The sequence below is a fragment of the Tupaia chinensis genome, unplaced genomic scaffold, assembly GCF_000334495.1.
Source record: "Tupaia chinensis unplaced genomic scaffold, TupChi_1.0 Scaffold000671_1, whole genome shotgun sequence".
NCBI lineage: Eukaryota > Metazoa > Chordata > Mammalia > Scandentia > Tupaiidae > Tupaia > Tupaia belangeri.
In genome coordinates, this window is record NW_006160193.1 from 3,355,621 (window position 1) to 3,369,709 (window position 14,089).

At 49.1% G+C, this 14,089-nt stretch overlaps 1 protein-coding gene across 2 annotated transcripts in view; it reads right to left on the reverse strand.

Annotated features, from left to right (window-relative positions):
• The window catches only part of SETD3 (SET domain containing 3, actin N3(tau)-histidine methyltransferase), a 68,018-nt gene extending 61,419 nt beyond the window's left edge, over positions 1 to 6,599 (reverse strand). Inside the window, exons 1-5 of one of the 2 annotated variants that reach the window (XM_006159974.3) lie at positions 6,480 to 6,599; positions 6,262 to 6,371; positions 3,810 to 3,902; positions 2,133 to 2,281; positions 219 to 291 (exon numbers count right to left, since the gene is read on the reverse strand). In XM_006159974.3, the coding sequence (XP_006160036.1) occupies positions 219 to 291; positions 2,133 to 2,281; positions 3,810 to 3,902; positions 6,262 to 6,371; positions 6,480 to 6,493 (439 nt within the window). In that variant the 5' untranslated portion in view covers positions 6,494 to 6,599. Of the gene's footprint in view, positions 1 to 218; positions 292 to 2,132; positions 2,282 to 3,809; positions 3,903 to 6,261; positions 6,372 to 6,479 lie in introns of those variants that run through there. The other variant, XR_003551334.1, reaches the window with a different exon arrangement.
• Positions 6,600 to 14,089: the final 7,490 nt, after the last annotated feature.

Consider the following 14,089-nt stretch of genomic DNA (forward strand, 5'->3'; position numbering starts at 1 on the left):
TAAAGTTATAGAACAAAAGAAAAAAAGTCTTGTAACATTTAAAGTCATGTACATCTTTCTTTTGACATTAAATGGAAAACATTTAATGCAGATTTGAGGAACTATTTTACCAGCTGAGAAAACCACCAAATACGGGCCTTCGCATCACAAAATGGAAGTTTGCATATTTCTTGTAATTCGCATTTTGCCTTGAACAAACAATCAGAAATTATTCTCACCCAACACTGAATTTTTAGCAGATTCAACAGTCATTAGTAATTTTCGTGGAACCCATAAAAATAATTCTTCTGCCTAGGGGAAAAAGACGAGAACAGCAGAATCATCAAGTGTTCAATCCAATCATATCTCTGGTCAGAAATCTAATCACATGACATGCAGCTTAAGGTTGCATACTAGTACTTTACTTCTAAATACCAAACATACTTTAAAATGTAAGGATTTATGCGGCAGTCTAAGGCGTAGAAACATGGTTTAAAATCCTGGTTCCAGTAGAAAGATTACTTACTGAGATTACTGGGAAGGTAAGTAATCAAAAAAAGGACTTTTAAATTAATGTAACACGGGGAGTAAAGCACATAGGTGTTTATTCCTTGCTGTACTCATATCTTCAAGTTCTAAAAAGAAAACAGTATTTCTACCTCAAACGAAAAGCCCCGTCTGTCAATGAGACTTGTCCCACTGCTGAGTCTCTGAAGCCACATAGCACTCCTTTCTCTACATACGTATCTTTAAAGCACAAGTCCTTCAGACACATTTTGATTTACTAATGTATTCTCGATTTCTGTCAGTGTCAGATGCTTCTTTCTGGTACATTCTGCACGTGTATGTGCAAGGACACACGGAGCTCTGCCACTGACAAAGCAGGGGAGGCTATGCAGGCCAGGAGCAGGTCCTCAGCGGAAGCACCATACAGGCTCGGTCTTGGACTCTGCAGCCTCTAGAACTGTGACAAAGTCCTATCTCTACCTAAGCCGCAGGGGATGGAAGTGGCACACAGTGACGCGAGACCACAGCCCACATGCTTACTCTGGGCAGCATCCACCCCGATGATGCTTCTCATCTGACATAAGACATGTGGCATCATGGCTTTGTCAACCTGAAGTATTTTACGGGTCTTGGCCTCACTATAGCTGATGGCATCAGGAAGGAAGAGACCCGATTTCTCGAGGAAGCCTGCTGTCCTAACAGGCCATCTGCTCTTCAGACAGTAGATACCCAACAGGTCCCCAACCCTGGTAAGTGACTTCTCAGTGTACGGATGGGAGGTCAGCTACATCTAGACTAAAAGTGTCACTAGAGGTCCGAGGGGGCCCAAATGGGTAATATCCATGTCATCCGTCCAAGTTCCGAACCACTGAGACAGACACAGGGATACAACAGATGGCCACCCAAAATATCACCAAGTGAATCCCAGATTTAGAAACTCCTCCACCTAGATACGGGCAGCACTGGATCTCGGCAGGCGCCCCCACTGTGGACCTGCCCCTATAACGCTTGCAGGGTAGGGGGCGGGGCAAAATGAACACACACAGGCACCTGGCTTCCCCAAGATAAAGGCCACACCCGGTCCCTTCTCCCTGCCCAGCAAACAGAACAAGTTCCGTCCCTGTTTGTGAGAGGCCTGAGCGAGGGACGTCCCACCAGCTGGAAGGAAGGACGAGTGAAAAGCAGCATTTCCCCTGTAGACGTCTGTTTTCTTCTCTCATGATCACCTTTGGGGCTGCCATTCCAGTCCCTTGGCTACGGATCGCAGATGATTGATAGGCATCCTACACACAGCCACATCCCCGCCCCATGCGCACTTGGTGACCAGGCCTTGGCTCTCCCCCTAAACCAGGAGTCTACACCCTTTCAAAACAATTCTGCCTTGAAAGCTGGTGAGGTGGTCCTGTGGACTCCTACCAGTGGCTCAGAATGTGGCCAACGTGCCCTAGTTACAGGTCAGCAGCATGGCTCCTGAAGACAAGCTGCGGGGCTGCCGCTCCTCCTGCGCACGTGGCAGACACCGTGGCCACGGGCAGGGCGAGTGCCAGCCAGCTGCCTACGTGCCTTCCAGGTTCAGGGCAGCCCGAGGAATCAGCCCCAGACCCATACTGTCCACAGGACCCTCAGCCCAGCATCCATAAACTCACCTTGATCTCTCTCGTCGCTCTCAAACCAAAGCCTTCTTCTTTGAAGTTAACCATCTCAAACCCGTCGACAGAAGCCCCATTTTCAGAGGCCCATTTCATTAGATCAGGAAAGTAATCTTCTCTTTTTCCATCAAAAGTAACAGACAGACCTATGTTGATCCGTATTTTAGAAAACAAGAGTTACTTTTAGGACACATTACCATTCACATCACTCTCTGAAAATAAAAACAGACCACAACTAACACGGGAAAGTCTAAACGCTATAACCTTGAAATATTCTAAATGAATCCCAGATAGTCACAGTACATACCTTACTGAGGAAAGGCAAACAAAAGCCCTAAACTCCCTGTCAGTTCCCAAGGACGCCTGCAGAGTACTGGGCACCGGGGCCTCTCGGGTCCCACTACAGCCAAGGGGAGGAAGGGTTCGTGCCCAACACTCCGGACTCAGTACTGCTCCCCCCCAAAGTCCAGCAGGCCCTCTCTCGTCTTTGCACATGCCAATAAAAACAAAATCAGCAGCTCACATGTATGCCCCAGGACGCATGAGGAGGACTGAGCACACGGCCCTGCAAACTGGGCGGCACTCCCACAGGCCGCAGGGAGATCCACACAAACGCACCGGAGCTGTGTGCATCTGCGTGCCTCGACCAAAAACGATACAAAGTGGATCTATTTGGTTTTTTTTAATCGAGTAGTAAGAAACCATCTACATAAACCGTAAATATATCCGTTATAGCCATATACTTCTAGGGAATTATACACAAAGAAGAACATTCACAGTTGGATGAACATTCCCCAAGCAGGGAGGGAACAAAAATGAAAGACTGGGGCTTCAGCTCTACATGTAACATTTGTTATATTTCTTCTCTTTTTAAATTTAGTTCTTGAGAAAGAGACAGAGAGAGAGAGAGAGACAGAGGTCCCCACCCCATGATGACCCCAGTCTCACGCGGTCCAGATCGCAGGCACATATGTGCATAGTCAGCGTGGCAGGGAGGGCCTGGGCTTTAAAATTACTTTATTTATTTTAGCTTTTGTCACTGGATGTGTGCACGCACTAGAGAGGAGGGGAGAGGGAGACTGAGAAATCGCCCCTGGTTGGGGGGGTGGTCACACTTCTCTTCCACTCTCCCCTCAGGATTTTGGGCATGTGCACACAAGTGACCAGAGTGATTTTCAAGCTGCTGGACTCAGGACTCAAACCATGGTAGACCAAGGAGAGTCTAGCACCTTAGCCACCATGCCACCTGCTGGCCCAGATACCTTGTATTTAACCAAGACGTATCTGAGGTAGATAAACACTGATAACACACAGCCATCTACACTTGTGCACTGGCCACACACAGTGCTGAGCACTGTCCCGAAACCCAGAGGAACTACAGACGAAGAACAGAGTCGAACGTTTATTTCATAAAATAAAAATAAGTAAAAGACGTGTCGTTTTAGCCACCAGATAGAAACATTTTTGGGCTATCTGCCCTCTCTCGCAGCAGCAGCAGCATACCCAAACAAAAGCGCTCCGCAGTCTCTCCAAGCATCTCTCCCGATCTCAGTGCCCTTTGGGAAGCAACCTTTCAGGTTGGCGTGGCTGATGCTGACCCTTCAGTACTCTCTAACGAATGCCAGGTTCCTATATAACATCACTAAGGCACAATTACCATTACAGACACTGTACCTTTTTGCTTTTTCCGTATTTTCTCGACGAGAGCGCGGATCTGCACATACTCTTCCCACTCTTTTCCTGGGCTGGGTGCAGGGCTGCTGCACTCTGTAACGGGAGGAGCCATGATACAGAATCACTTCTCTCCTGCATCTTAACTTCCTCGTCTGCAGGAGGACGAGGCTTTGGATTTTCTTGTTGCTATTGGGTGGGTTTTTTTTTTTGAGAGGTTTTCACTACAGGGCACGTGCGCTCGCCAGACAGACAGAGACAGAGAGACAGAAAGTGAGAAATCACCCCCCAGGGGGGATGGTCACACCGCAATCCCTTCTCCTCCATTCTCCTCTTGGGATCTTGGGCATGCACGCACACGCACCCAGCATGAGTTTAAGCCACTGGGTCCAGGACTCGAACCGTGGTCAACTATGTGGGAGTCCAGTGACACAGCCATTACGCTAACTGCTGGTCCCACCTTGGGTGGTTTGTTTTTAAAGGTACACCAGTCATACTAAATGTGAGACGTATAAAGATAAACTTTTCAAAGTGTATCAAGTCCCTAAAGCCCTAGAAATGCCCCTCACTACACTGTGACCCGGTTCCTAAGTGTGAGCATCTCACGAGCCTGTAACAGATTCTTGTTGCTCTGATAACTTTTCCTCACTGTATGTTTACCAACAGGAAAATCTGAAAGGCTAAGCTAAAATACCAACTATTTCTCGAAAACACTTCTAGATAGTAGGAAGAAGGTAATATTGAAAGTCAGTATTTCTTACTAGTTAAAGCCCATAACAATGGCTGTCTACAAGAACCCTAAGGACAATCGGCTGACAATCACTTCCCATCCCTGTGTAAGGAACTATATTAAGCACTCCGGGGCAGTTAAAAAAAGAGATGGCACAGCCACTGCTAAAAAGAACCTAGGCGTCTACTGTGGGGCCAGACTAAAAGACCAACACCCGAGCTGGGCGGTGTTCTGGAAGGCTGCATGCTGGGCACACTCTCCCCTCGGGATTTTGCGCGTGTGCACACAAGTGACCGGAGTAATTTTCAAGCTGCTGGACCCAGGACTCAAATCATGGTAGGCCATGGAGAGTCCAGTGCCTTAGCCACCATGCCACCTGCTGGCCCGGATACCTTGTATTTAACCAAGACGTGTGCCTACGGGTAGCTTGTTCATTTTTTAACAATGAACTTCAGTTCACAGAGACGACTCCCTTCCCATGTTGCTGCTAAGCCTCTGGGCCCCCTCTGCTTCTAAGGAAGAGTACACGTGGGGAATAACTGAAACAGCCGGCTATGAGCTGACAGGTAGTACGCAGGCCTGCCAGTCTCCCTCCACTCTCCCGCGCACAGAGCACTGCCTGCAGCCTGGAATGCAATGGAACAGAAGACTCCAGGGGAGGGACAACAGCATTGCCTACCCACAGGGGCCTACAGAGATTGGGAGGGGGGGAGATCAGACCCCAGCTTGGCTGCTGACTGTTTTCTGTCAGGTAGGGGCGGCTAATTTTTATTTTTATTTATTATTATTATTTTTTTTTTGCTATAGGGTGCGTGCCCTCGCGAGACAGAGACAGAAAGCGAGAAATCACCCCCCCAGGGGGGATGGCCACACCACAATCCTTCTCCTCCATTCTCCTCTCCGGATCTTGGGCACACACGCACACACGCACACACGCCCGGCTTGAGTTTTAAGCCACTGGGTCCAGGACGTGAACCGCGATCTACTACATAGGAGTACAGTGAAATAGCCATTACATTAACTGCTGGTCCCAGGGCGGCTAAATTTTTATTTGAGGTTTAGCCCTGTTAAATAATCTTAATTTAAGGAACAAAGGTCAATGGGGTGCTCACAGCCAAATTTGAGACATATTAGCACCAATCACAATTTTAAAGTTACCTAATTTAACTTACTAATGCAAGTATAGGCACGTAACAAATCACTTTATTCTCATGAACAAAAAGTCTCAAACTTCAGCCCATGACATTCATAAAGAATGTCACTAAACATCTCTGGCCCGGCTAAGCTCCCAGGTGCTCTCAGAGAGGCCGGGCTGTTAAGCCCTGGAGCACCTTCACCTGCCAAGTCCTGTGTGGCCCTTGCCCCACTCTCTGAGAAAGTTGTCATCGATGCTAACAGATGAGAACACTGAGCCTCGCGGGGGTCTGGGAAGCTGTCCAAGCCCACGCTGCTAAAACGCAGCAGCGCCTGTCCTTGGACCCAGTTCCATTGGCTATACGACAGGAGCCCCTGGTTCCCCATCTCGTCTAACTTCACCCACAGTTGTGCACCCCGACAGGTGCCAGACCTTGTCCTCACAGATGGGGAACTGCGAGACAGGGGAGTCCTGCAAGTTGCCCAGGTCACAGGCTAAGCCAGCATGCTTCCACAGCTACAAGACATGAGGATGCACCCCAGTGAAAGGCTCTGGCCCACCACGCGCAGGGAGAGCCACGGAGAACTTACTCTGCAGCAGTTCACTGGTCAGGTTCAAGATCTCTTTGGGGGACACAGTTGCTGTAGCACCGGTGCCTGATTTCTGAGTTTTGACTCGACTCTTCTTACCCATTTTCTGACTACAGTGAAGAAAAGACAAGACAGGGAAAAACACATTAGCACAGAACAAAGCCAGTAGATAAAATGGGGCACGGCAGTGTCTTGGCCCTAAGACTCAGAGATCTTACCTCACGTATGCCATGTCCTGAAGTTTCCCTCCAGAAAAGGAAATGTGTTACATTAGTACTAGGAGGATCCTAAAGGAGGGAAGTCTGCTTTAAAGTCTCGGGAAAAAAGTTCGTTCTTTTTCATCTACAGTAACTATGATGGAAGCAAATTTTACTCTAAAAAAAATGTTAAGAGAGATTTTTGCTATAGGGTGCATGCACTTCCCAGAGACACACACACAGAGAGAGGGAGAGAGAGACAGAAAGCGAGAAATCACCCCCCGGGGGGATGGCCACGCTGCAATCCCTTCTCCTCCATTCTCCTCTCGGGATCTTGGGCACGCACGCACACGCGCCCTGCATGAGTTTAAGCCACAGGGTCTAGGACTCGAATCACAGTCGTCTATGTAGGAGTCCAGCAATGTGACCACTATGCCATCTGCTGGCCCCGCTCGAATTTTTTAAATTACATAATTCTGTTGTGCACTGTTGTGCACACTAAAACGTGTATTTCAGACTACAGACATGAAGAATAAAAACAGACCGAAGTGTGCCGTTTTTCCCTATGTACACGTCAGACACATACAGCCTCCCAGGGAGGCGCCAATGCCTAGATGTTCTCTCGCCACTCTGCTTTGAAAGAACCGTTTGTCATTACTAATGACTACATCATAAGAACTCATCAGACTTTCTGAGCAAATATTGAGGACATTTGAGAGTTGGAAGGGACTTCAGAAGCCGGTGTAATTCCTACATTTTGTTCCATGCAAAATCCAAAGTGCCTTGCACAGGCTTTGGCAGGAGGGCAATGAAGACTCTAGACCTAAATGAGGTCTCCCATCGCCTTCCAATCTGGCACTTCCCCCCCACACGAGTTTTGTCATTGTCCCACACACCAGAGACCACTAGACAACCCCAGGAGCAGGCGAGACGCAGGGCAGCACTGCAGGTAGACATAGATGATGTTTGTCTGTGGAGGATTTGTAGCAGGTCCCAGAGGAAGTAGGGAGGGGGTGCGTGAGGCGAGGAAGGCAGTCTGCAGGCAGGGGCGGGACCAAGAGTGGGAGGGAAGCACAGTGAGGACAGAAGCATGGCCCAGGGGAGGTCTCAGGGAGCCAAACAAGTCAGACTCCTGAAAGACGGGTGAACTGCTGTGGCTCAAGGGGCCTGGGTTTGATCCGCCAGAGAGGACTGGTTCAGGACAGCAACCCAGGGAGAGAGACAGTCTAGCCGGGGAGCTACTGGAGCAATCAACGCCCTAATTATCGACAAACCACCACAAAGATGACCTCCCTGGAGACTGACCAGGGAGCTGCGCTCAGTATCAGGGAGAGGCCAACGGCACACTTCAGTCTATTTGTTTTTTACAAAAGGAAACGACTACTACGATGTGGAAAATTGTGATAGGACGAAAGGCAGAAAATGTGCGTTTTCCCACTAAGGTATGTGGGGTCCTCTGCAGGTCCACGGAAATGTGCATTATGAAAAAACGACACATGGATATCAAAACAATTTCTGCACCAAAATGACTTTACACTTTAACACTACTTTTCCATGAACCTTTTACGTCCCCTCACGCTGATCACTGACGCTGTTGTCAAGCCATGTGAATATGATCCTGTGCTGAAACAACAGGGAACAGCAGTCCCTCAGGCGCACGGTGTGCATCTTCTCCAACACATCTAACGTGTATAGAACGACATGGAACTTGTGTATCCAGCAAGTCTTCTAAGAAACAGTGTGAAATACAAGGTCAGTCAATCCTGGAACAAAAGGGAACCAGAAAGTAAAACTTGCAGCCAAAATGAAAGGAATCAGTCATTTTGTGATCAAAAGCAGAAAAAAAGGCAGAGGAAGAGCAGGAAGAGAAACAGCTTAGGTACCTTTTCCTCTGCTTAAAGACTGTCTTCTTAAAGGAACACACACACACACACACACACACTCGCACACACTCGCAGACGCACCTGCGGCCAAGAACAACGGCACAGCCTGGACAGAGTCCTGCTCAGTGGCTGCTGGGGAGGCCACTGAACTGACCCTGAAACCAACTGAAAGCACCCAGCAGTCTGGTGATAAGGACTCTAATCATACTTCCAAATATAGCAGAGCCACTCGGCTGGCAGGAAGACACGCAGAAGCTGGCTATCAGCGATGGCTCAACCGCCTCTCCCTTCAGGCCCGCCAGCAACACCTTCTGTCCCGTGAGCGAAACCACTCCAGAGCGCCACTCTCATGAGGAGCGCCCAGACCTTGGGCCTTCTCACCGGCAGTGGGCCTGGGGTGGTGACGCTGTTCTGCACCGGCCCTTACGGTGACCTTGCCCACGGCCCCTCACGTCCCCCAAAGTCTTCCCTGAGTGCTTGCCCCACTCGGGTTGTTCACTGAAACCGCAGAGCAGCCCCTTACACCTGTCGGGTCCTGGGCTAAGACTGCTCCTCATTCGATCTCCCTGGACACTCTGGGCCACAGGTATTACTCTCATCTTTTCCATTCTCAGGTTCAGTCCTTTCTCTGTCCACGCTCACACTTTGGGTGAGAGGCAGCTCTAGAATTTAAACTCGGAAATGCTACCTTATTGCCTCTGTTTAAATCATGAAATTTCAGGGTGGAGAGTGGCAAGGTCTACAGGAGCACACACTGTTGGGTTCCGAGCTTGCTCTCCCCGGTCCCTGCCCGTGGGCACGCAGCTACACCCAGCATCTCCACCCACCTCCTGCTACAGACCTCCTGAACTGTCTACTGCTCAGACCCCACTCCAGTCTCCACTGTCTCCCTGTCCAGGCCCAGGGTGCCAGCCCAGCCCCAGCACCTCATGCTCCAGCAGTCCCAATGGCCCCCGGTCCTCACAGACACTGTCACAGGCCTCCGCGCACCTGTCCCTCTGCATGGCGCACCTCTGCCCCCCCACCCTCGTTCCATCCCTTCACTGTAACACTTCAGTCGCTTGTTCACTGACTTAGTTCTTTCTAAAAATCCTGCTCAGGCATTCCCTTAAAGCCTTCTCGGTCCTCCTGCCCTAACTTCTCTCCTCTGCACCCTTGCAATTCCTCATCGGTTCTTCAGTTACTGCTGGGCCCCCGCTGCGTGCACACCAGTTTCTCCCCAGACATCGGGCTCGCTGAGGATGCCTTCTCCTGCTTACTGACATTCAGGTCCCCAACATTTCGCCGAGACCTTGGCTCATGGCCAGCAATCCACAGAGGCCGCTGCCCTGAGCGCCCAGGGAAAAGCATTTGGGCTGTTCTTGGGTCAGGTAACAATCTGTATTTCTGAAGCATCTGTCTAAGTTTCTATCTCCTTGGAACATACAGGAGGAGTCTAATCTGCTCCGGGTGAGAGACCACTGAATTCATGGTTACAATGCCTGGAACCATGGGAGGGTCCCTCGGCAGTTACTCTATGATCAAGTATCTACAACTCAACTTGCTCTCAGATTCCCTTTTCTTAAGTCAGAAAAATGCTGGCTTGTAGAAATCAAACTCGGGAAGTTTCAAAACATATCAGTAAACCTGCCCTGGGAGAGCAGAGACTGGGACGTGCCTTGGAAAGTGCAGTGGGTGTCATCCATAGCCTGGAAGCCTTGTCCCCAGCTCCTCCGACCCCCCCAGCTCATGCCCCTGCCTCCAGTCTCCTCCTCCACAGCAGCAGGAGTTAGCCTTCACGGAGTGACGTGTAGGGCAGCCACTGCGTGGCGCACGGCTTCACGGCCCTGGCTGGACAAGTGCACGGCCTCGACGTCCAGCCAGGTGACCGCCACGCCCAGAACTGATCAGCACCATCATGCCCTTCCTGGTCCACATCCATCCCCTACAGTAGCCATTCTTCTGGCCCCTATTACCATAGACTAGTTCCAAACTCCTAGTGGAATCTAAATGGACTTATTTACTGTGTAGACTTCTCTCACACAGCGCGATGTCTCTGCGCAGCTCCCAGGATGACAGCTAACCTCTCCAGCAAGGCCTTGAAGAGTGCCTCACCCTACCCCGTTTCACCTGCAGCTCTACTCTACCCTTCCACGCCAGAATGCATTTGCTCCCCAGTGGCCCTAGGGAAAATTCTAAGCTCTGCCTCCGAAAGAAAGGGTCAAATTCAAGGTCATAAGCAGACGTTAAAGGCTAGGCTTATCTGGGGACTCAGTCTTCGGGAGTCTCTTGGGAATGTCTCTTCCTAGAGACAGACTCTAAGGAACAGAAATCAGCTGGCCCTGGGTTAGGCAGGGAGAATCTTCATCTAATTAAGGGGGGAACGAAAGCTTGAGGGGTCAGTGGCCTGTTCTTATCCCCAATGAATGCATCTTCCTAGGACACAAGACCCTGGATCTCGGCCTAGGCCCCTGCAGTCGGTCCCACAGCATTTCCCTGCCCCTCCAGGAGGGCCTCCTCTGCCTGCCCTAGCTGGGAGCCCTCCATTCTCGGCCCCAACACTGAATCCGGGGCAGTCAGGGCTGTGCCACCCAGCCTTCACGCTGACTTTTAAAGCCTGGTTCTACTGCCCAGCAGATGCTGCTCTGAACTGAAAGTCACCAACGTCTGTAAGATGCACCTGCCTCTGGGTTCCACATGGTTTACACTAATTCTACAACAGCAGTGGCAGGACGTCGCTACTCAGAGCACACTGAAGGCAGAAGCACCGTACTTACTTCTTTTCATCCCACTAAACATCAGGCTTCTTCCCTGATGCAGCCTGCCAACTCCCCATCCTCCCTCCCCTCTCCTTGGGAGGCTCTGATCTATACTCTCTTCGCTCCATTACTTCGGTCTCAGTGCTCTCACCTCTTGATGAGTGAGAGTCTGCGACCTGAAGTCTCTGCTAAACGTCCCTGTCTCTGCCAAGCTCTCCCCTCCTACACTTCCACAGCACCGCCCCCTGTGGCCTCACCCGCTGCAGTCTGAAGTGTCTATGTGCCTATTCTACCCAGTGTCTTGTGGCAAAAAGAAACCAAAGCTCCCACCTCTAGTGCCAAGGAACAGATGATCAAATGCTTGTTGGATAAAGAAACCCTTGGATATCATGTTTGGATATATTAATGGGGCATTTCTCCCCCACTGGGAGAAATGTCAGAAGTCAAAATGAGACATTTACTAAATATTCAAATACTTCTACTAAAGAATTAGGGTAACTCTTTGAAGTAAAAGTATAAATGTCTATACACAGAGATAAATAATAGGCCACACCACAAAGATCAGCGATTTAGCTAGGGTTAAGATAATTTCTTACAGGATTCCATACCAAACTGGTAAAATTAGTTAGAGAAGGGCCAGCAGGTGGCATGGTGGTTACACTGTTGGACTCTCATATGGCTGTCCACTGTTCAAGTCCTGGACCTGGCAGCTTGAAAATCCCAACAGAGGGGTGTGTGTGTGTGTGTGTGTGTGTGTGCGCGCGCACGCGCGTGCACATGCCCAAATCCTGAGAGGAGAATGGAAGAGAAGGGACTGCAGTGTGGCCATTCTCCCCTTGGGGGTGATTTCTCACTTTCCCTCTCTCACTATCTGTCTCTAGTGACTGCACACAACCTGTGGTTTTTTTTTTTTTTTTTTTTTTTTTTTTTTAATTAGAAAAGCTCTGAAAACCATACTCAAACTTGTGTTTTTGGTCTCTTAGAAAGTAATAAAGTAGGAGCTAGCCCACTTCTAAGAAGAAAAGAAAAACTACCGCCAAGCACTGCTGACAGCACGGTGGACTCTCAGTGACCATGGACACAGGCCTCTGCCAGCAGCCTCCGACTGGGCCGAGACCATGGCTGCCAGGCAGCAGACCCACCACGTGGGTGAAATCCTGCCAGGCAGCAGACCCACCGCGTAACCTGAAATCCTGCCTCAGTCCCTGCAGACTCACAGGCATGCTCGGTGGGCACACGACCCAGCATCTCTGCACCTTGCACTACGCCAGCCGCTGCATAGGACAACAAATTCAGGGACGCCAGGTCTGTGGGCCTCAAAGATGTGGCCGGAACAAGATTCATACCCAAAATAAAAGCACCATGGATAATTCCTAAAATGTGTAACTAAGCACAGAAAGGTAAGGAATTGAGTTAGCCACCAAGAATGACAACTCGACTTAGAAGCAGTAGGACCTAGTACTAGTGGTTCCTATGTTCAACCCCTTCGGCCTCTCCTAGCTAACAAAAGGATTCATGCAGTGTAGTCTCCCCAGCCTTATGGATATGAAATAACGACATGTCCTTTGTACTTACAATTCCCAAACTGTTATACATGATGAATAATTCTCATTGTGATTTTGGCTGAATTGGGGGCTGGATTCCAACATGAAATGATCAGACAGGTGTCCTGAACATCATTACTGCTTCCAGGAAAAAAAAAAAAAAAAAAGGCAAACACTTACAGGGGCAGACAGTGGTACAGCAGTAAAACACAACACTCTGAGGGGCACTCTCACATTGGATGGTCCCTGCATCCTCTGGAGATCTCCCTGAGGACACTGAGCAGGCGCTTACCCGTGATTTGGGGCTGGCTGAAGGCTAGTGGTAGAGTGCAGTGTCAAAACTGTCAGCGGTGGGACCAGCAGACGGCATAATGTTATGTTGCTGGCTTCTCACAAGGTCGACCACAGTTTAAGTCCTGGACCCAGTGGCTTGGGACTCATGCCGGGCACATGTCTGTGCATGCTAAAAATCCTGAGAGGAGGATAAAGGAGAGGCGGCTGCAGTGTGGCCATCCCTCGGGGAGTGATTTCTTGCTTTCTTTCTGTCTCTCCCTGCCTCTCCGATGAGTGCATGTGCTCTATAGCAAAAATTCTCTCTAAAAGAAAATAGAAATAATAAAATGAAAATAAACTGTCAGGAGTGTGCTCTCTGTCTCTCTTGTTTATGGAAAAAATAAACAAACTAAAAAAGAAAAAAAGAAAGGCTACCTACAAGACATTCATGACATTCCTACCAAGACCAAGTACTGACCTTCAATATTTATGTCAAATACATTAGGGAAATACGAGTACACACTAATTAAATACATACACACCACCCCCCCACCCCCCAGCCCCGCTAAATTACAAATAACAGCCAGAAAGTATAATGCTAAGTAAAAGACTTCTCCCTAATATTTAGGTTAAAATCAGGTAAAATCTACAAATATTTATTAAATTACCCTGAGGAAACAGAAGAATGGGGCAAAAATGAAGAAAGAAATGACCTGAACAACAGTTAAGATCAAGGACACCAGGAAGAAAGCGTACAGCACCGGCAGACCAGCGGGCTACACAACCCGTCAGTGCTGCCCAATGGAAGAGGCACCCGTTACAAGAACAGCTGGCTAAGACTTTCACACATAGCCACATTTTTCCGTCATCAAGATATTTTTAAAATCTACAGAATCTTCAAATTCTAGGCCTTTAAAACACCACAAACTATTTATCAAGTCCATCAATAATCTCCCCTCCTAGCACAAGACACCTGAAAAGGAACACTCAGTTATCAAGTAAACTGCTGACCCATATGCGGTGGTATCTGGAGTCAAAAGCCACTTCCGCCCAACCAAGAGGTTCTTTCCCATATAAGCTGCACAGCAGAGTAACGAGAGAAGGAGAAATAAGGTGGCGTTTACTTAGGAACTTTGGCTGATGGGGTCAGGGCAAATGACAGGTGGGGATGCTAGATACCTAACCCGTTTTGA